This window comes from Eublepharis macularius, chromosome 14 (assembly GCF_028583425.1).
Source record: "Eublepharis macularius isolate TG4126 chromosome 14, MPM_Emac_v1.0, whole genome shotgun sequence".
NCBI lineage: Eukaryota > Metazoa > Chordata > Lepidosauria > Squamata > Eublepharidae > Eublepharis > Eublepharis macularius.
Window position 1 is genome coordinate 8,279,668 of NC_072803.1, and position 23,305 is coordinate 8,302,972.

General features: G+C 46.1%; 1 protein-coding gene across 1 annotated transcript in view; it reads left to right on the plus strand.

Annotated features, from left to right (window-relative positions):
- Positions 1-23,305, plus strand: part of TBCEL (tubulin folding cofactor E like) — a 37,848-nt gene that overhangs the window by 4,703 nt on the left and 9,840 nt on the right. The window contains exons 2-8 of the mRNA XM_054997617.1: positions 1,472-1,576; positions 2,900-3,049; positions 5,292-5,431; positions 11,411-11,592; positions 15,354-15,610; positions 17,477-17,603; positions 19,826-19,942. Of these exons, the coding sequence (XP_054853592.1) occupies positions 2,917-3,049; positions 5,292-5,431; positions 11,411-11,592; positions 15,354-15,610; positions 17,477-17,603; positions 19,826-19,942 (956 nt within the window). The 5' untranslated portion in view covers positions 1,472-1,576; positions 2,900-2,916. The remainder of the gene's footprint in view (positions 1-1,471; positions 1,577-2,899; positions 3,050-5,291; positions 5,432-11,410; positions 11,593-15,353; positions 15,611-17,476; positions 17,604-19,825; positions 19,943-23,305) is intronic.

The following is a 23,305-nucleotide window of genomic DNA, read 5'->3' on the forward strand; positions in this document are numbered from 1 at the left end:
AGGAGTTGTGTATCACAAAGTGTGGAATGTGATCAATCTGCACCGTGCAGCTAAGGGAGGAGGTGTTGCATGGGCGTGGTGGCCTTGATCCACAGGAAAAGGAGGTGCTGCAGTTGGTAGGGTTGACTGGACAGAGGCACAGCTTCTGGGGCAGGTAAGAAGGTTCTGGAGGCCTGGCAGTGGAGTTGGTGGGGAGTTGCAAGCTGTAGGGGGATATTCTGGCCTTGCTTGTGAACAGATGGGGGATGTGGAAAAGGCGGCACGTGGGATTTCAGTTGTAAGGGTTGCTAATATAAGCTAACCACGAGTCTTACTAGCTCTTCCCTCCTCGTTCTGCTTCCCTCATTCCCTGGTATGGGCTATCAGTGGGCAGTAGACTGGAAGAGAGGAGTAAAAGAGGCTGAACGTTTCAGGAGAAGCCAGGGGACTCTGAAGAGCTCTCGAAAGTTTGCTACTCCAGACGCGGGAAGCATCATTAACACCCTTTTTGTCTTTGAGCCGTTGCAGGTTTCAGTGCATGCCATGGAAGTCCTGCATTGTCTTTGTGCTCCTGCACTTAAATATGTTTGTGCAATGGGGCTGCATGGGAGCTTAGCCCTTTGTGGACCATGGAGGAGGGATCAAGGACATTTCCTAGAAAACAGAATGCTAAAAGAGGGAGGAGGCTCAACTCCGTTACAGCCTGAAGTGCTGCTTTTATGTTCCAGTTGTCTCCTTGTGGCTAAAGTGATAGTGTTGCAAACTTGGTGGGCAGTGGTGGATTAAGGGTTAAAAAAACCCCACTGGAATACATGATGTTCAGAGCTTTTTTATGTGGAGACCTTGCGCTCTCATCCTCTTACTACTTTACTGGCAAAGGGTTACTTGTGTGTTCCAAGATGGTCCATCCCTGTGGAGTGTGGTTTTCCCCCCAACTCTGGCTTTACTGTTAACCATCAGCACACAAAACTGACACCGGAGTGTGTTAACATGTTAATTTTTCTTTTTTAAAAATCAGTACCAGTCTGCAGAGCTATAAATATGCATGTGGGCTAGATAGATTTTGCTCTTGTTAACACTTGAACGCTTTAATTGTGGATAGTTTAAAGCGGCTGCTTTCATAAATGAAATTGACATCCCATAGCCTAGAGCATATTTCAGGAGGCTTTGTTGCAATGTGCTTCCCCCTCCTTCGGTATCGAGATGTGTGGTGTTGGGAGCCGTGTTACAATCTTTGTGCAGAGTCCATGTCCTCTGAATGCAAGATTTGTGGACAGCTGTGGGGAAGGCTGAAAGCATTAAATCTTGCAAGTGAGCTTTTATTGGCAGCTGGATGGCTTCCCTTACTGGCCGCTATTGAACACAGAACGGGGAAAGGTGAGCCTCGGTCCAGTCAAACAAGCCAGCTATTGCAAGGGAACAAACCAAAATGTTCAGTTTGTTTTAAAAACTGGTCTTGCTCCTTAAGGTGATCTCTTTCCTTCCCTTGTAGTGAATCACGGGGAATAAGATGTTTCTCCTCTGAAAAAATGAAGAGCTGAGCTGATTCTCCTGAGATTCGAACCTCTTGACTTAAGGTGTGCTGATGCAGAGACCAGTAAGTGACCTTTTCCAACTGGGATGTGGGAACAGGTCTGAAATCGGTTATTTGGGGAATACGCAGTTGTATACAATACATCCTGCTGTTGATGGGGTACCCTAATTGTGGCGGATTTTTCCGTTTCATTTTTGAGAAATTAAACACAAAATGAAGCAGCAACACAAAATTAAAGCTGGACCTCTCCAGGAAGTTGTACCATGCACAACTCTCAGATATTCAATGTTATATTCATATTAAGAAAAAAAACTAATCTGCTTTCTGAGCTTTTGGGCCATTAAGATAGTTAATCCCAGCATTTGATATATGTTTCCTGTGTTATCCTAAAGTTTGCCCTTTGGCTTCTGGTCTTTCCTATTAATTTTAGTGCATATAGTTTAATTCGCATCTATGACCTCCTGTGATTTTGTCAGTTGTATTGTTTCCCAGGTTATTGATAACATGAACAGCTTCCTGTCCCATCTGGAGTTAGTGCTGGACACATATTTAGCTGTTCCACTCCAGTTTCAGTGTGTAATAGTAAGAATTACTGAGGAGCACTCTCCATTTGTCACAGTTCTTTGTATGTTACCATTACGGGTAGGTCACTTTACTGTGTCTTTGGATCAGGAGTGATTCAACTCTCCAGTTTTGCATAGTGCCAGTAGTGCAGTGCCGTTATCTGTCCCCAGGAGTGTCTAACTGGAAAATGGCAACTCCTGCAGAGACACAACAGGTAGCCTCTTCTGAAGATGATCACATAAGCAGCAGCTGGCAGGCTTTGGTCGAGCTTGGTAGCCAAGTTTCCAGAGCAGTGCTTGTCCCAAGCTGAGAGAAGGCAGGACTTTGTCTCTTAACATCACACTGAATTTGGAAGCACTAGGAATACATTCAAAGAACAGCATTCAGTGAGGGGCAGTTCCCCTTCCGCAGCTCCAGACTCGAGAGGAAAGCTGGAGCTTGTCTGTGTCCCACTGAGCTACTGTGGCATTTGGAAGAGCGGGCAGGGTAACTCCAGGACTTCTCCCAAGCCAGGGGTGAGGTCCTGAGCCAGGGGTGAGCATTACCCTGCTGAGGTGCTCATATATTCAGGATATAATGCACAGGTGGAGACTATGCTCCTGATGCTTGCTAGAGATGCAAGCATGCTAGAGATGTGCAGCCAAAGCTTGCCGTAACAACATTTGTGGGCCTTTGCTTAAAAGAGGCAACTTATTTCTCATGGCGTAAAGTTTAGGAATGACTGTCAGCTGATCCTTAATTGTAGGATGGGTCCCTGTTTGTGTTCCAAGTACTGCCATAAGGAGCAAGCTTCTTTCTTTTTTTCTTTTTCTGCAACTATAGAATTCCAGGAAGGGACCATGGATCAGCCCAGAGGGAGAAGTTTCATGCAAGTTCTCTGTGAGAAATACAGCCCCGAAAATTTTCCATATCGTCGCGGTCCTGGCATTGGAGTGCATGTCCCAGCCACACCTCAGGGTTCGCCTATGAAAGGTAGAGTTTGGACTGTATCATGCATATACCGAAGTTACTCTGTGACTTCTGAAATCCCAAGGGGTTCTGCTGAAAATCCATTTTACCCAGTTAGGTGAAAACTGAATGTAAAACACTCTTCTTCTCCCCACCATTCCCCGCCCCCCCCCCCTCCAACATATACTGTCATTTTAAATTCTTGTCAGGTTGATTTGTATCACAGCCTTCCCCAATGGGGGAAAACAAGGAAGTTATTTGGGTGGAAATGACAGTAACTGAGTTTGACAGAAAGGAGCAGAAATAAGTTAAGTCAGTCAAGGACAAAATGCACCATATGTCACTCAAAATTAACCACAGCAGAGTCACCTTAACTTCCAGGCTACTTCTTCATGTCTTCATTTGAGCAACTAGATAAGATCTAAAAAAGACGTTCTCCCCACCTGGTTATACCTTTAGAAAAGCTGTATTAAAATAATACGACACGTGCAGGAGCAAATTGCTTGCGTTCTCTTTTTAAAGTCCAATTCAGTTCCCCAAAATGTAAAATCAAACTTATGGTTGCCCATGTGCTCAGTTGTCACTCTGATATTCTTGTCAAAGTGTCTTAACAGAAGAAGGTGAGTGCTTACAATGTCCTTGCGTCACAGACATTATTCTCACCCGTGAAAGCATTCTTGGTAATTCCCCATGAAACGGTCCAAATCACAGAAGGCTGAGAAGACTTAAAGGGAGTGGGCGACCAGTTTGTGTGGTGGCCTTTGTGGTGGAGACTGGCGAAGGTGCTTTGTGAATGCTGGATTACCATCCGTTGGCAGGCTCCCGTCGTATGCCAGAAACGGAATCCTGGATGTGGCAGAACTGTGTGTCTGACCGGCTTGTCTCATTTGGGGGCTGTCACATGCGGACTTGTTAAATGCCTCCTTCCTTCCTCTCCCCTCCCCAGGGCACTCAATCATCAGTCACACAAATCAGGCCACAAGAAGTTCCTTTTCACAGATTGAGGTTACAGTTGATGAATGGATCTATCTGAACTTGGCACTGATTTCCCTGGCTGTGAAATGGGGCTGGTACTTACAGTACTTTGCTTAAGTACCAGTCTGGGGCCTGGTTTGCAGGTTGGGGGTCATGTGTTTTTACTGGATAAGTCTTCCAGCGTTATATTTCTTTGTCCTTCTGGTTTTCTTTTTCCTTTTGTTCCGTTATCGTCCTTTTTTTTAAAAAAAAAAATTATTTTATTACCACAAACAACAAGTAAAAAATTCACATTGAGAGACAAAAACATACAAACAAATGAACATAAAGGGAGACATACCATTTAAACATTTTACAGAATTTTTTTCTTATTACTTAATAACTCATCCGTAATACCCATATCTTAACTAAACATAAAACTTCGACTTTACTGCAAAGATATCTGCATTTTTTCCACTTGCTTCAGCCTGTCATTTGTTGCCAACCTTATAACCCTAATTTTCAAATCCACAGATCATTAGTTCTGACTTCTCTTTTATATACAGAAAGTCCATGAAAGGTTTCACAAAATGTGCTGTTGTTTTATCCCTCAGCAGTTCCGTTAATTTTGCCATTTCTCAATCTCTCACAAGAAAAATGCAACAGTGTGAATGCTAGGCATTACCCAGTGATGGTTCATGAGCTGTATATTGAATGCCAGCTGACTTCGTGTCAATTTCATTGTTTTTTCCTTACCCTCGTGTTTCAAACATGTGCAAGGAGAAAATATCCAAAGGCATGTATCAGGCAATGTGATTGATTCAATTCATAATCCGCTCTCCCTGCAAACGGGCTCAGAGTGGATAGCAGCAGTATTAAACTTTACAGTAAAATTTGATTTAAAACCATAAAGCATACAATTCAGTAAGAAAACTGCTGTCGATGGTGGCCCATATTTCCAACCCCAACCAAACATTCTATGGGGTGGGAGATGGAGAAGCGGCCGGCAGTGGTCCATTTGGTGGAAAAAAATCAGGATGGGGATTGCACTGCCTCCCGACAGGAGTCCGGTGGGAAGGCTCACCTCTAGCCCGGTCTCAACCATATGCAACGTGGTTGATGAATGCAGGTTGCAGGGAGGGGAAGACTGGTTCATGGAAGTGTGGTGTTGCTTGTCCCTTGGTTGAAGTGCTCTTTGTATAGGATTTCATCCGGTCTGGCTTCTTTTTTTGCTTGCATATGGAAGGCGTCATTTGTGTCTGCCGCAGTGAGATCAGCCCACAAATAACATGGCGTCGTTCCTGCTTTTCAGATCGTCTCAACCTCCCAAGCGTGCTGGTGTTAAACGGCTGTGGAATTACCTGTGCTGGCGACGAGAATGAAATTGCTGCCTTCTGTGCTCATGTATCTGAACTGGATCTTTCTGACAATAAACTAGAAGACTGGCACGAGGTAAAAGGGGCCATGTGTCCGTTGCTGTAAACAGTAGCAAAGCAGCTGCCTCTTGCTGTGGATAGATAGATGTCTGTTCCAGGCAGATTCTACTTATTTAGAAATGCCAGAACAGATCAAGTTTGAGGTGATTATTGCAAGTGCTTGCCTTTATTCCCTCTGGGGTTTATAGAGTCCCCCCTAACCTCCCCGGAACTCCAGCTTCTCTCTTCTGCCCTTTGGAATTCTCATATTCCTTCCCTTCATCTTTCGTCTCGTAACTCCCTTTGGAGATTCCTGCATAAGGCTGCTGCCTTCAGCTACAATAGCGATGCTTCCATGTTCTCTACTGTGCTGAAGAGAGATAAGAGCAGTTTTCTAAGATTTTGGTGCCGTATGTGGTTCGTGAGCTACAGTCTAGCCATCTGAGACTCGGAAAGTCAGTACTTAATGCCAAGAGGTTACCAAACCACATAGATTCTCCTTCGAGAGCATGCAGTATGATTTGGACAGGTGGATAAGAGGGGTATAAGTTGAGATCTCTGCACCCTAGTATTCTGGACAGGGGAAGTTGTTATCATTCCTCTCCCCTGCTGGGTCTTGAGAAGTTTGATTAATACTTGCCTGGTGAGAGTTCAGCCATTTCTGCCAAGCCTTAACAGCATCCTGCTCCATAGGCATCCTGTTAGTCTGTTATTACAACAAAACGTATCAAGAGTCCTGAGGCCCCTGAAGAACTAACACATTTGCTTGTGGCCTAAGCTTCATTAGATGAATGAAGTCGCTCCATAAGAGTGTGTGTGCATTTGTGTGCATGCATGAGTGCATGCGTGCATGCCTTGAATACAAAGGAGGTAAAAATACATTTTTTAAAAATTAAGTCAAGCCAGAAGGTCAAGTGATGTAGCTCAATAGCACAGAGTTTAGGTTCTGTTGTTGCCAGTATGTAATCCACCTTGACACTCTAAGAAAGATGGACTATAAATAACATAAATAAATAAATCACATGCCGGGTAATGCCAAGTTGCTTCTGCACCATTTTTTTTTCCACCGGGGAAAAAATAGGCCCGTTCATGCCTATTGTAAAACCACCTTTGAGCTAATGATGGGAGCAACTCTTCATGGCTGGAACATCTGGTTCCTTTGAGCTGACCACCGGCAGGCAGTGAGAGGGTTGGATAATAATGATGGATATGAATTATTTAACAGGTACCTAAAATAAGCAAAAAGTAAACAAAAGCTGTCTGTATGCTTACAGCCTGATTAAATCAATGTAAAGAAGGGAGTAAATAATTAAAGGGGGAGGGAAGGGTTGACAAATTGAACTGTCAGTCATGAACACAATGAAACCTCCATGTTCAGAGGCAGTGAACCACTGAAGGTTAGATGCCGAGGGCAAACAGGGAAGTGCTATTATGGTTGTAAACTTTCCCAGAAGCAACCAGTTGCCCCTGCTGGAAAAGGAACACTAAACTCAATGGACCTTTAATCATATCTAGCTTTTTTTTAAAGTTACTTTATTAACTTTTTTTTTACTCTGTCTCATCACCATGTGTTGCCTTCAAAATAACTTACTAAAGAGTCCAGTAGCACCTTTAAGACTAACCAACTTTACTGTAGTATAAGCTTTCAAGAACTACAGCTCTCTTCATCAGATGCATGTGACAAAGAGAGCTGTGCTTCTCGAAAGCTTATGCTACAGTAAAGTTGGTTAAGTCTTAAAGGTGCTACCGGACTCTTTACGATTTTGCTACTACAGACTAACACGGCTAACTCCTCTGAAAGTAACTTACAAAATCCATACAAGCAATGAAATGTTAGCCATATGAAGAATAAAATCAGCAGAATATCTGCTGTGCTTGATTTCGAAGGGATGAACCTAAAGGGACATCCCATTTGGTATCACTCCTTGAGCGAGTGGGCCATGCTCGCAGGAGCCGTAAAATGAACGTTATCCAGGAAAAGACGTTGCCAGGTTTTTTTTACAATGAGTGAGGGGAATAGCCCTGTGCTGCTGATATTGTTAGAGCAACAGCCACCACTTAATGGAGGCACAGTTTATTCCAGGTTACCTTAATCACCAATTTGTTTCTCTGTTCCTTACTGTGCTCTTTTTAAGTCCTTCCACTCAGGTTGGAGGCTGCCCAAAGTTTTCACTAATGAAAAGCAAATGATTTTTAGGGGAGACGCTGAGCTCCTGTTCCCTGAATAAACGATGCAGATCGTGCTATTAGCATCTGTGTCCACTCGCCAGTCGTCCAGTGAGTTTTTATTGCCTTCCTCATTTGTGTGCATTTGTGTGGCTTTTTATTAGGGAGGGACAGCACGGAAATTGAAATGAGCGTGTGACAACATGGAGTTTGAGGAAGCTTGCCCAGCGGGCAGGGTCAGGGCTGAGGCTGTTCATAGTCTTCACTGATGGAACTGAAATTCAGTGTTGAAAAGTCTTCAGTAATCTGCATCTACATGTGGGAAACCTGCATGAATGCACGGATGTGTGTCTTTCTGTATTTTCTGTGACAATTCTGTATTCACTCCGTTTTGTGTTACTCTGTGTCAACCACTTTCACCACCACTCTTCTCTGTCTCACATACAAGCCTCTACCTTATTTACCTACCTACCTACCTACCTACTGGTTCATAATAGTGCACTATCACTATCACAAAAAAATGTGGGAATACCCAAAACACAAAGCGGCAAGCCGCTTGGGATTCGGGTATTTGAATCGCTTTGGTATGCTCCGTAAAGATTCGGGGCATACCAAAGTGATTCGGGAGGGAGGCTTTCTCCCAGCACCCACCCACCCCCTCACTTCCCCACTTACCCCCCCCCCCGTCCCCTCCACCCCACTTACCTGACCTGGGGGTGGGGGGTAGGCGAAGCTGCCGGAGCTGCCACTGCGCTGCTGCCTCCTCAGCCTGCACCGTCAGCTGGGCAGCGGGGAGGGCCGGAGCCGCCTCCTCCATTGCTGCGTGGCCCCACAGGGTGGTGGGGAGAGCCGGAGCCTCCTCCTCTGGCCCTTCCTGCCCCTCAAATGGTCACCGTGGGTCTCTGTTGCCAGCCCAGGGCTGGAAAGCTGAGGGGGAGAGCTGGCTGGTGCCTGGCTCTCTGCTGCTGGCCCAGGGCTGGGAAGCTGAGGGACCGATGTGCTGGGACCTGTCTGCGGATCTATGTCTGAGCCTTCAGAGACTGCCTCCTCCTGCAGTGCCTCTGCCACTGGCCGTGGATCTGGGTCAGGTTCGCTGGCTGCCTCTCCCTCAGAAGAGTCCTCTGTGTCTCTCTGCTCTGCTGGGCTGGGTTGGTCCATGACACATTGCCACTAAAGTTTGAATTGGGAGGAAAGATGTGCTGTGAAAATGGATCCCTCTCCCCTTGCTAGATCATCTGCTAGGACTCATACTAGGCATTTGATGGAGGGGGAATGAAATTGGCAAACCTTGGGAGCTTCTGCCCTTTATAGAGTCATGTTTATTGGAACCCCACACCATCCCAAGTGGAATTGCTGGTTTGGATTTCCTGTATTGACTTGGGTTAGAATTAATCCTTTAGAGCCCCTTCTAATTCTGAAGATTAGCATGACACAGGAACAGATAACAGGGTGGGGCTGTGCAGACGAAAGCCAGGCCTGCGCGGTCTGAGCTAGCCGGAGCCCTGTAGGGAATGGCTCTGGTTCTGAGTGACCTACATGCCCTGCCGCCCCCCAGAAAGGAAGCCCTTCTTCGCTAGCCCATCATACTGAGAGGTCTTTCCCTAGTATTTTAAGTAAGACTGAGCTGCCAGGCCACAGGTTCATTGGACCGGCACATTCAAGGTCTCAGTCATGAACCTCTCTTTGTACAGCAACTTAAAACCCTTTGAACTGGAGATGCCAGGAGTGGTACCTGGGACATGCTGCTGAGTCGTGGCCCATCCCTGCTAACCGAATGCTCCCAACTGTGCCTCGAGCCTAAAACTATGGTGAATTTGTATCCTCTGTTTGGAGCCTGATTGCTGTATTCTGTCAGGGCTACCAGGCAGGGGAAGTCTCAAGCTCAGGAGGCCTTTCTCTGGGCTAGAGGCTTTTTCCTCCTTCCAGCTTGCTCATACCCTAACCGTATGTGACCGCAGTCTATTGTATCAGGGATTGTATTGTATTGGAATGTACTTATTTGATACTGATTGTATTAACCTCATACTGTGTAATCCGCCTTGAGTCTCAGTGGGAAAGGCGGACTATAAATGACGTAAATAAAATAAATAAATTCTTAGAGGTGCCATAACATATTGATTAAGTGGTTGGACTGCAAATCAGCACTCTGGTGGTCCAAATCCTACAACTGCTATGACGTCTGCAACTGGCCCTGGGTAAGCCGCTCCGCTCATTCCAAGCTGTGTTGTGGGGATAATAAAGAACACTGCCTTTGTTCAATGCTCTGAGTGGACGCTAATCTGTCCAGAAGAGCGGTATACAAGTGCAGTTGTTGTTATTGTTGTTATAATAAAATTGGTGTGGTTTAGGTAGTGACTACTGAGGAATTACACAATTTTAAAGTTACAATGAGGAAATTGAAATTGTTCAAGATTTTCTATTCCTTGGCTCAATCATCAACCAAAAGGGAGACTGCAGTGAAGATATCAGAAGAAGACTGAGACTTGGAAGAGCAGCTGTGAGGGAACCAGAGAAGATCCTTAAAGATGTCTCTCTGGGAACCCAGATCAAGATTATCCAAACTATGGTATTCCCCATTACTATGTATGGATGTGAAAGTTGGACAGTGAAGAAAGCTGACAGGAAGAAAATTGATTCATTTGAAACGTGGTGCTGGAGGAGAGTTGCAGATTCCATGGACAGTCAAAAAGACAAGTGGGTACTAGATCAAATCAAGCCTGATTTCTCCCTAGAAGCTAAAATGACAAAACTGAAGCTATTGTACTTTGGTCACACTCATGAGAAGACAAGATTCTCTGGAAAAGTCAATAATGCTGAGAAAAGTGACAGCAGGAAAAGAGGAAGACCTAAAACGAGATGGCTTGACTCAATCAAAGAAGCCACGTCCTCCAGTTTCTAGGATCTGAGCAAGTCTGTTACTGAGAGGACGTTTTGGAGGTCTTTCATTCATGGGGCCACCTTAGGTCAGAGGCGACTTGACGGCACATAACACAGACTATCCCGCCAGTCTGTGTTGGCCGTCCACTCTACACAAGTGAGCCAGCTGTGCTATCCTAAGCAGAGTTACCCCCTTCTGTGCCTGTTGACCTCTGTTTGAGATTGCACTATAAGTCTGCAACGTTTTTACACTTGTGTTGGCTGACTGGTGAAGTAACAATGCAGGTGGTTCACTTAATTTTTTTGATAATTGCTTTTAGCCCTTAGTTTATTCTTACGTTGTATTTTTTTTGGTTCTTAGCCATCCCTGAAGGCCTTGTAAATACTTTAAATCAAAGGTGGTGTTCTTTTGTTGACAGAAGTGCTTGTTTTTCAAACTGAAACTACACAGCAGCTTAGGAGCTTGCTTTTATATATATAAATCAATCCCAAAGAATCCATAGAAACTAAGTATGTCAGGAATCAAAACTCTTTGCTAGCCATGGGATTCTGCGCTTTCAAGATCCCAGGAAGATGAATTGCCCTGAGTAAAGTAGCCCTTTGAAAAATGTTGGCTTCCGATGTGTGTGTTTGGGGTGGGGGGGCTTCGCTGCTATTCAGGTGGGTCTCATGAAGTCTGCCAACAATGTGCATTTTTCCTTATCAAGCCTTTTTTCCCCATGTAATTAAATGAAGCATTGAGGTGAACAAGCAATTAGCCAATCCATCTAGATCAGCAAATAGCTGCAGTATGAATTACAGATAGCCATCTTGAATGCTGTTAGAATCCATATCATTCTCCGACTCAATGAGCCGTGCTGGAAGACCGGGCTGCGTTTTTTTAAAAAAATTTGAGATGACAGAATATTCCTGGAGATCTGATTGCCACCTGATACGCTTTTCTTTCTTGTTTCTCCTTCCCTTTCCCTCCCAGGTCAGTAAAATTGTGTCAAACGTTCCCCACCTGGAGTTTCTAAACCTCAGTTCCAACCCTCTGAGTTTGTCCGTTTTGGAGAGGACATGTGCCGGGTCTTTCGCTGGCGTTCGCAAACTTGTACTCAACAACAGCAAAGCGTCCTGGGAGGCGGTCCACACAATACTGCAAGAATTACCAGAGTAAGCACGGGGCGGGCGGGGCTGGGGCTGAGGCCTGTTACGTACAAACGGCAGCATCAGTGAGCACAGTAACTCAGAGGCTGCGGCCCAGAAAGTCACCCGTCAGAGTTTGACTTCCGTTGTGAACTCGCTTGAGAGCCCTCAGCTGGTCAACATCTCTCAGCCTTGAATCCGTTGCGATATAATGATGTTGACCTACCCTATATGGTGTATTGTCGAAGGCTTTCACGGCCAGAGAACGATGGTTGTTGTGGGTTTTCCGGGCTGTATTGCCGTGGTCTTGGCATTGTATATTAACAACCTATATGGTTGTTAACAACCTATATGGTTGTTAATATGCACGAAGCACTGCAGAGCAGTGGCCTTCATCCTATGTTTATGTTTATTGTTAGGTTTATATCCCGCCCTCCCCACACACAGACCCAGGGCGGCTCACGACAGGCATATAGATACAAAAATTTAAAATTACGTGTTAAACAGATAGAAACCAATCAAAGACTCCATAAATAAGGTGCCAGTATATATACCCCAGAGGCTGAGATTAAAATGCAGACAGCAGAAGCTGGAGCCGGTCAAAGGCAGGCCTGCACGGTGGGGGCACGAACCGCCACAGAGTACATCATCAGGCCTCAGCCATAGGCCCAGTGGGACAACTCTGGCTTGCAGGCCCTGTGGAACTGTAATAGATCCCACGGGGGCCGAGTTTCCATTGGGGGAGAGTTCCACCGGCCGGAGCCGGGACCAAGAAAGCCCTGGCCCTGGTCAAGACCAGATGAATGTCCCTCAGGCTGGGGATCACCAGCAGCTGCTTGTCGGCTGAGCGTAAAACTCTTTGAGGGATGTGCTGGGAGAGGCAGTCCTGCAGGTGTGTTGGCCGCGTTCTGTTATGGGTCGGGGTCCCTCTAGATCATGGATTTTCATCATGTCTATAGAGCTGCCTTTCTTGGCTGCATTTTGGATGGTGCGCATGCATGGAGAACGAAGCGCCATGCCTTCTCTCTCTCTTTGTGTGCACACGCTGAGAGGACGAGCAGGGCGGGGAGGCACAGTCATTCGGTGGTGGAGAGGACTCAGCCCAGCAGGTTTAGCCACTACCCCCCTCCTGGCCGCCCTGTCCCTTGCCTTTCTCTTTCCTTGGCCTAGCTCTGCTGCCTGTCAGCCCTTCCAGTGCTTCCTGGGCATTTAAGGTGGGTCTCAGTGCTGAAAGAGCTGAAGACCCACTCCTACAGAGTATTCAAAGTGCTGAGTACTTCTTCGTCAACTTACATTTTTATCCTACTTTTCATCCAAAGATTCGCTCCTCAAGCAATTCACAAAAAATGCAAAACACAGAAAAATCTCTCGGCAAGGGGATTCTCAGTCAGCTGCTGCCTTCCTGTCCTCCCTCTGATGGTCCCGTTGATCTCAATTTGAATCTGGAGTCGGGTGCGATGAAGGGCTGGCTGGCTGCTGCCAGCTTGATTTTGTGGTCTCAGTGGGGACCGTTGCAAGCTGGAGGGAAAGCGGCTCTTAGCTGGAGCGGGGCTCAGACGCAGCAGGGAGTTGCCTGGCCTCTGCCTGTCATCTCAGTGTTGCAACTGTCATTGTTAGCTTATGATAAATGGAGGCCCTGGTTTATTTTGAGAATGTTAATGTTCGTGCTTAGGGGAATCATATTCCCTGTGATGATTCTGTGTGCTTATCTTGCAGCTGTGGGGCCGCACGTGGCTGCATGCATACACACACCTATTGCACAAACGCCTCCTTTCTTCATGATGCTTGTGTCATAGAGTCTATTACATCACTCTCCGTCCCATCGTTCCTAATTGCAATGTTGCCATATAATCTTGAAATGTTTACAACATTGTAAACAACGTTTACAATGTTGTGGGGGGGGCAATCAATGGGAGGCCTTCTAGTGTCCCTTCCCCACTTGCAGACCTCCTGAGGACACCTGGTTTTTTGGCCACTGTGTGACACAAGAGTGTTGGACTGGATGGGCCGTTGGTCTGATCCAACATGGCTTCTCTTATGTTCTTTACTATGTCAGTATGTGATTTTCAGCCATGGCTTCTAGGGGGCCTCAATTACTCTTATAGTATGTGTGTTTTGGGCTTTTCTGTTCTGTGCCCCAAATCTGGCTTTCGCGTCCTCTGGGCGTGGCGCCATAGCATGCACCGTTTTTCTTTTTCGGATGCAAGGACGGCATCTGCTAGGGGCAGGGTCTTTTCAGTCGTTGCCCTAGCCATCAACAAGAGCATCCAAGTTAGGGGTTATCTTACCAGTTTTTTAATGGTCTGCTCCGTTTTATGGCTAGTTTTGATGCTGCTTATGTCTGGCTTGAGTTTTATACTGTGGTTTTTAATTACAAGCCACCTCAAAGAGGCAGCATAGAAATAGTTTAAATCAATAAATCCAGCGACTCCCCGCCCCCTCCAGCTCCTTTGAGGACACTGACAGGCAACCGGACCCTATGCATGTTGACTTGGAAGCAAGTTCCACGGAGTTCAGTAGGCTTAGTGCCCAGTAAGCATTGTATGGGTTTGCAGCCAAAAACGTTATGGTTAATGCCATAACAGCCTCTGCTGTTGTCAGATCTGCTGTTTGTTAATATTGGTTAATATTTTGCACGTATGAAACGCTTTCCAGCGTCAGTGTTCCTGCTTATTACATTATTGTAATCCTTACAACATATCTGTAAAGTAGGTCACCACGTTTACCCATATATCAGAGATGATTGAGAGAGGGTCCCTTGCCCAAAGTTCCCCAGTAAGTTTGTGGCTGAGCTAGATTTGGTTTGTGGACTCTCTGGCTCATAATTCAGTCTCTTAACCACTTACAAGCTTGTATCCCTTGCTCTCGCCTTCGTTTGAAGTAGAGGGTTCAGACGACATCCGGGCAATGCCGTTTCCAAGGTTGTGATCCCTTTGAACCCATCAGGGCGCTGGTGCAGAGCTCCCGGACCCATCTTCTACTTTTACACGACTTCGACTGTCAAGTTGACAGATGATGACGATAGCATGGTATCAGTGACAGGGCCGCCTTCTGGGGCTCTGCTAAACTTATCAGTGTAAAACGCTCTGCTAATGGAGACGTTGGCTTTTGAAGAAGGTTAAATGGGGAGCAGGGCTGCAGCAGGGCTTGGCCTTCCGCCGCCAGTTAAAGGTTTCCTTGCATTTTTATAAAATGTTGGCCGTCACATTTCTGGACAGGCTCCAGCTTGGCAGCAGCCTTCTGCTTCCTTAGTTCTCCCTGACATTTTTCTACATGCATTGAGTTGTTTTTTGGGATGGTGGGGGTTGCTGCGAGGCAGCATTCCAGTACGCAATCCTCTATCTGCAGGAAGAAAACCCTTGCTTATCACATGTCGGGAAGAGGACTTGGCTGAACCCTTGTTCCCCACAGAGTCCTTGTTTCCCATACAAGTGTTTTATTGGGGAGCAATCCTGTATGCGTTTGAGCAGAGAGAGCTGCATTAAGCAGAGTCAGACTCTCAGCCCGTCTAGCTCAAGACTGTCTACTGTGGCTCGTAGCAGCTCTCCAGGTTTCAAGCAGAGAAAAGTCCTTCCCATCACCTGCTACCTGAAGTCCTTTAATCTGAGATAATTCGGCATGCAAAGTAGGTGTTCTGTCCTGAACCACCACCCCCTTCCATCTTTAACCTTTATGACTTCACTGTATGCTGCAGGGGTACAACCTGGAGGGGAGAATTCCTTGTAAACTGGCTCCTTTCATCCTTGAGGTCTTGATGTAAGAGCTTTCAAATAATTCTCTCTCTGCAGCTTGGAGGAACTCTTCCTGTGCCTTAACGACTATAAAACAGTGTCTTGTTCTCCGGCGTGTTGTCACTCTCTCAAATTGCTCCACATAACTGACAATAATCTCAGAGACTGGCCCGAAATTAGGAAGTTGGGGATCATGTTTCCGTCGCTGGACACGCTTGTCTTGGCTAACAATTACCTGACGACCATTGAGGACTCGGAAGATTCTCTCGGGCGCCTGTTCCCAAACCTGCGATCCATCAGCCTACACAAGTCAGGTGAGGCACAGCTAAATGAAGGATCTTGGAACATAAACCAAAGAGTTGGATTCTGCAGATCCATTCTGCTAGTGGGGAAGCTTTTCTCCGGTAGAAGGCATCTTCCCCTGATGCAAAGAAAGCATCATGCACATGGGAAGACTCTTTCAGCCGACAATAATAACATTCGATTTATATACCGCCCTTCAGGATGATTTAACAGTTAACACCCACTCAGAGTGGTTTACAAAGTATGTTATTATTATCCCTACAACAACAATCACTCAAAGGAAAGCACTTCCACCAGCAGAACAGATCCATGGGATACAGCCCATTACTAGGAGCTTCCCTTGACATAAGACTTGATCGTCGTCTTTTCACTGTAATGGGAAGGAGCAAAGCATAGAGGGGAAAGCAGCATTGCCTTTGAACGGAAATAGTCCCTGCTGTTTAGGAAGAGTGAACTGTCTTAAGGGACAGCATTCACACTTGCGTGAAATATAAACAGCTGAAGCTTCCCTGTATCAAGACGGGCCACTGGTGTGCAGCCTTCAGGTTGTGGAGATAAGGCAGAATATAAATATTGCCAATAAATAAATCTAGCTCAGTGATGTCTGCTTGGACTGGCAATGGTTCTCCAAGACTCGATTTTCCAGTAAATGCCACCTTAAGATCCTTCTAACTGATAATGCTGGGAATTGAACCTCAGACCTGTAGGCGAAGCAGGTGCTTCTCTCCTGAGCTACAGCCCATCCTCACGTCATAGCTGTCCTCTTACCATAAGAAGCTGCCAAAATCAGACCACAGGTCTCTTTGGCTTAGTATGATCTCTAGATAATGGTGGCTCTCCAGGAATCTCAGGTGGAAGGGCTTATCCCAACAACTGCTATCTGAGATCATTTTTTTGAACTAGAGAGAGATCAGACCTGGAACTGCCTGTGTACAAAGCATGTTCTCTGCCAGAGAGCTTTAAACCCCCTCCCAGATTTTCTTGATGACAAATCAAACTCAGGCCACAGCAGGGGAAGTAATAAATCCTGACCAGGGCTTTTTTTCTGGGGAAAGAGATAGTGGAACTCAGCGGGTTGCCAGCACAGGGGGCAACTCTTGGCAGGAGGTGGTGCCCCTCATACCACATGTGCACGCGCAAAGTGCACACATGCTCCCAGGGCCAATGACGTCACTTTGGGTCAGCTGGAACGAGGGAATTTTAAAAAGTTTAAATCGCCCTTGGCGAAAACCGGTCACGTGGCTGGTGGCCCCGCCCCCTGATCTCCAGACAGAGGGGAGTTGAGATTGCCCTCTGCGCCACTCAGCAATCTCAACTCCCCTCTGTCTGGAGATCAGGGGGCGGGGCCACCAGCCACGTAACCGTTTTCAAGAGGTTCCGGAACTCTGTTCCACTGCGTTCCAGCTGAAAAAAAGCCCTGATCCTGAGCACTACTTTGACAGGCAGAGGTAAAGCGACTGACAAGCGACTGAGCTGGGCCTGATATATGACACAGGCATGTTATCCTTTCCACCACTGGCCTGATCCGGTGAGGCAGTCTAACAAAGGCAGACACTTTGGAGGGGAGGATATAGAGGAGGGGAGGTGGAATTGTCAGCCATTGGCCTGGTGGTCTTACTGTTCCATGGGGTGCTGTTTTGGATTTTCTGCCTCTGGCTCCCAAGTATATTAGGCTCTCTGTCAATGAGAGTTTTTTATAACTTGAATGGTTGTGGGTGCATCATTATCTCTGCTTCCCAGTTTTCATTGGGTTTGATGGAAAAAATTAAGCTGCTGATTTCTCTGCTGTATAATCCTGCAACGTGTCCCATTTTCTAACGTGCTTGATTTCTCTCCCTTCTCTCCTCAACCCGGTCTTGCCACTTTCTTTTAAGCAGGTCTGCAAAGCTGGGAAGACATCGACAAACTCAATTCTTTCCCCAAGCTCGAGGAAGTGCGATTGTTGGGCATTCCTCTCCTTCAGCCATACACCAATGAAGAGCGCAGGAAGCTGGTAATAGCCAGGTCTGGAGACATCTCTCTGCTTTGATTGGGGGGGGGGGGATGGGGGTCCAAATTTAAGGAGCTCAGTTTGGGCAATAAAGTCTGTATCCTGAAGGTGCCTCTGTGGGTCAGGCTCCATGCTGTGGGAGGCTCCGTGATTTGGGAGGCACTAGATAAGGTGGCTTCCCTGGCCTTCGTCCTCGTTTCCTGCCCCCTCTGCAGTGGGCTTGTGTGCACCATTTGCTGGCCTGTCCCATGTCTGTACAAGGGGGTGCCACATCCCCCTTTCCCACAGGTCTAAACTCTGCACCCCGAGGTCTTTATTCAAGTTGGGTGTCTTTGAATTTTCTCATATGCCTGATTTCGATGGCAGGATTTGAGGGTTTTTTGCAAAATTCAAAAGGATGGATGGTAGAAGTTAGATACAGCAATGGCTGGGGAGCAAAGTACGTTGAGTAGTTTGAGACAGGAGAGGAAGGCAATAGCCTTTATTGAGTCTACTTTGATTATGTAGGAATATGCAAGCATTTAAGTAATGCAGTATGCCTTGTCGGGCAGAAGGGAAAGATGGTTTATTTTCAGATATGTAGGGAAAATTGGGTTCCTCCAACTTCAGTCTCTCTGCATAAATGGTGGTGTAATTGCATAACTTAAATCATGCATGATCCGTCGGCCAGTTGGGAATCTGACTGTCATAATGACTCAAATCCAAGAGTATCTATTAAAATGAGACTTTTTTCAAGATTACAGTATGCATATAATTATGTAGTAAAGAGTCACAATTAAGTTAATAAATTACAGCATGAAAAAGCATTTATGTGATGCAGTGTCTACATTGTATCTTTATGAAATCAAGTCAGTAACAGGGTGATGCTTTTTCTCAGAAGACCCAATAAGCCATTTGAAATCTCTTGCGTGGGGGGCGGATTCTATAAGCGTTGCCATTTCTAAGAGCAAAAGCTATACAGTACCAGAGGGACCAAAGAAAAAAGTCCTGAAAGTTCTTGAAAGATGGACGCCACGCCACTCGCTTGGCCCACCAGTCCGTCCCCCCCCCCCATATTGTAGATTCTAGATCAAATCACTACCCCAGCGAACCTTAGTTGACCAAGTGAAAAATTAATGGGATCCGGTGGAAGCTTATATGTATTCCAGTATACAAAATCTGCCTTAGAACTAATTACTTTTATGTACTATCTGAAGCTAGCCTTTAATGGGGTTGTGAGCAAACGCTAGCAGTTTAAATGATTGCCAGGTCAGTTTGATGAGAAGCAGTATTGTGTAATGGTTAGAATTTTGAGCTAAGGTTGGGGAAATCTAGGTTCAAATCTCCACTCAGCCATGAAGTGGTGACCCTAGCTAGTCAATCGTGTCTAAGCCTAACCTCTGTTACAGGGTGGTTGTTGAGGATAAAATGGAAGAGCACATAGCCATGTGAGTTCTTTGGGAGGAAGATAGAATATAATAATAATAATGGTTGATTTATATACCGCCCTTCAGGACAACTTAATGCCCACTCAGAGCGGTTTACAAAGTATGCCCTTATTATCCCCACAACAAAACACCCTGTGAGGTGGGTGGGGCTGAGAGAGCTCTGAGAGAGCTGTGACTAGCCCAAGGTCACCCAGCTGGCTTCAATTGGAGGGATGGGGAATCAAACCCGGCTCTCCAGATTAGAGTCCCGCGCTCTTAGCCACTTCACCAAACTGGAATAGGTTAATGTTTCGGAGTTCCAGCCCCATCTTTATTTCTTTGTTTTTGCATCCACGGGAGAGTGAGTGAGTAGGCCGCTGTCCAAAGGGACTGAAACATCAGCCCTTCCCGACTGCCTGATGGCTAGTAGCCCTTTGTATCCCCGCTGTGCAATACCAGGAGCAGGTCATACAGCAGCACTTGGTTCTTGTGGGATTTGTAGCTGCATTCACCCAGAGCCATTTTTTTTCAGGGCAATGTTTATGAAGCTCTACTCAAAGCCAATGAAATGAGAGATGTTACAAGAATCAAGAGAGATTTATATTCAAATTGCTACGCGCGACCTTAAATCAAATTTCCTTCTGGAAGGAGGTGGCATAAAATTTGCTTTCCTTTTGAGAGCTACATTTTTGGCTGTCTGATCCCATGGGAAAATCTCCTGGGAGTACAGTTCTCATCGATCTCACTGATTGCTCTCAAATTTTTTAAAAAAAAACCTTATTAGATGTTAAACTCTTGTTTTTCTTGCTTGTTTCTCTGCATATATGCAGATTACCATCTATCACTAAGCTGAATGGAAGCGTCATTGCAGAGGGAGAACGGGAGGATTCAGAGAGGTTTTTCATTCGTTACTACATGGACTTTCCACAAGAGGAGGTCCCTTTCAGGTGAGATTTATTTATTTATTTATTTACATTATTTATAGTTTACCTTTCTCACTTGGACTCAAGGCAGGTTACACAGGGTAAGTCACTATGATTAATAGCTGGGTGCATTGCACAGTGTAAATCAGTACTGTCAACAGCTGGGACATTCAATAAATAATGCCCTAGGGCAGGGGTGGGCAACATGCGGCCCGCTATAGAGTTTTTTGTGGCCTGCCAAGACAGTAGAAAAGTGTGATAGGGTACATTTGTCTCATTAAACTGATTCTAAAATTAAATGTGCTTGCAGCTATAGATTATATGAAATTAGCACAATAAATAAATTGAATAAAACTACCACTATTTTATTTAATTTATATTTATTGATTTTTATGATACAATTTATACCTTTTCTGAAATGCAACGTTAACTAATGAATGCAATCATTTTAAAAGGTGCGGCCCTCCGCTAACCTCCGCTCCCACAAAGTGGCCCCCGAGCCAAAACAATTGCCCACCCCTGCCCTAGGGTATGCAAATGCAACTTTGTAGAGATTAGAAACAAGCACAGATCCAATACAAAGCTGAAAACAATGCTGAAACATGCAATTAAAGTATGTATTAAACAATGCAGAAACTACCCAGTAGGAGCGTACAACATCAGACAGTACACAGTAGTATAGTGTACAGTCCCTGTCCCTTTACCAGTGCATCTCTTTGAACCATTTCCTTACAGTGCAGCCCTTCTACCTGTCTAAAAAAAGTCCTGCTAAATAATTCAGTTTTGCATAGCCGGAGCCCTCCTAACCTCATCTGGAAGGCCGTTCCGTAAGGTGGGTGCCGTGATAGAGAGTGTGTGTGTGTACGAGGCAGTTGTTGATTTTGCCAAACTGCAGGGTGCTGTCTTCAGAAGGCACTGTTCAGATGAGTGAAGCTGCTGTGGCAGACCATAGAGAGAGAGGCAGTGCTGCTGATACGAGGGAACGTGGACTTGGTACGTGATAGCCGAAACCTTGAATTGAGCCCAGTAACTGATGGGTGGCCAATGGGACTTGCAGAATGGGAGTCATATGCCTGCTCTGCCTAATTCCTGATAATAATCGGGTTGTGGTGTTCTGCACCAACTGAAGATTCCCTGACCTGTAACTCTGGAAACATGGACTTGGTTTTTCTGAAAGATGTCTTTGGCTGATGGGGCATGCTGACCGAGGGCCGAAATGCATGACGCAGGTGACAGCAAATCAGGTCAGGGGTGCCCAGCGTGATTCTCAATCCCACATACATGCAGGGACTAAACTTTAAAAACCTCTCAGTCATTCCGTGCAGTACCAAATGCTGCGAGGGGGGAGGAGGTGCTTCAGGCCTCTGTCCTAGACTGTTTTTGCAAGCAGAGGTGGGTCTGTTTGCCCTTTCTTCTAGCTCCATGCGTCCTGCAACACACGCACCCATGGCCATTTGGAGCTGCTGGGAGCAACTGAGAGGTTTTTAGTCCGCACATGTACACATGACTGAGAGTCAGGTTGGGCACTTGTGACCCAACTTCTGCCACTCATTGTGTTTTGGCCATAAGCCATGATCTGGGGATCCTCCAGTGCATATCTTGTCTCTTCCATGAGCTCCTAGTATGCATTGGCCTTTTAACTTAACCATCAACATTCTCAGCAGGCTGCCATTCTGGAGGGCATAGAAATGAAGAGCTGGAAGGGACCCCAAGGGTCATCTAGTCCAGCACCCTGCACAATGCAGGAAACTCACAGCTATCTCCCCCAGTGACCCCTGCTCCATGCTCAGAGGAAGGCAAAAAAAACCCTCCAGGATCCCTGGCCAATCTGGCCTGGAGGAAAATTCCTTCCTGACCCCAAAGTGGCGATTGGCATTACCCTGGGCATGTAAGAAGGGGCCACAAGAGCCTGGCGCTGGTTCATCCCTTTATGCAGCCCCTCTCCTGATTTTTGTATAGTCATATTGAGTCAGAGAATCATCATAGCTGTCAGGTGGCCATCCAGCTTCTTCTTAAATACCTCCAAAGAAGAAGAGCCTACCACTTCCTGAGGAAGCCTGTTCCACTCAGGAACCGCTCTAACTGTCAGAAAGTTCTTCTGATGTTTAGTCAAAAACGCTTTTGCATTCATTTTAACTCACTGTTTCTGGTCTAATTCTCTGGGGCAACAGAAAACAACTTCACTCCATCCTTTCTGTGACAGCCCTTCAAATACTTGAAGAGGTATGTAGAGGCCCGGAGCATGCGAAGCCCCAGTGCTGGTGGCTGTGCCGTGGGAACTGCTCGGCTGGTATCCAACCTGCAGCAGCAAAGTTGGCACTAGGGGAACTTGTGTCTGTCAGCACTGCTCATCTTGGCTTGCTCCTGAGCTGTTTCAGCATCACATACCTTCCCTGTTGTGCTCAGTCGATGACCTTAAGCAAGCCGTGCCACTCCCTCCCGCTGTCTCCCGCATGGAGCAGTTGTACTGACCTACCTTGCAAGATGGTTGTGAGGATTATTGAGAGAATCTGTCAAGTTCTTCAACACACTTGAAGCTGCCTTGGACTGAGTCAGACTGTTGGGTCTCTCAAGCTGTGTGTCGCCTGCTCTAACCGGCAGCAACTCTCCAGGGCCTCTGGCAGAGAAGGTTCTTTGTCAATAATTGCTGTGTGATTATTTAACTGCAGAGGCCAGGGATTAAACCTGGGACTTTTCTCCTGAAAAGCATCTGGTCTACCCCATGGCAGCTTTCCTAACTGAGTAAACCCTGGGATTTTAAAAATGAAAGCTTTTTAGTATTGTTCTTCTTTCCTGCAAGATAGGCTTGTGGCGTCCTGGCATCCTGCCTCAAACTACTCAGAAAACGTATTTATTATGTGGGGGGCGGGATCAGGGAGGTATCTGATCGCCACGTTCCACCTCTGCCACTTGGGGCAAGGTCCTCGCCCCAAGGAGTGCCCCAGCACACGACCCCTTCATAGAAGAATGCAACCCGGAGGTTGGCTAGATTCATGCCAGGCTGCAAGCTGGGAGCAAAACGTGTCCTTTGTCAGTTCTCGAAAGCCAAGAGAGAACTTGGTTCACTTTCCTTTTTTCCCCTTCCTAGTACAGTGAAGAGAATCCATTCTTGGAGCCATCATTTTGAGATGTCAAACTGTTCTTGATAATGGCATGTCACACATTCGGGTCTCTCTGACTCACTCAAGTTTTGGTTGCACCTGTAGGAAAGATGTTCTAGGAGATGGTGGATCAAGAGGTGTTCATTGCATAGAGGGGAAAAAAAAACCCTTTATGATCATCACCCTCCAGCCCACGAAGTCTTGGGCAAGATTAACTACAGACCTGTTCACTTAAAAATGTAGTAGTATGAAAGTATACCACCTAAGATGCTAGCTATTATTCACA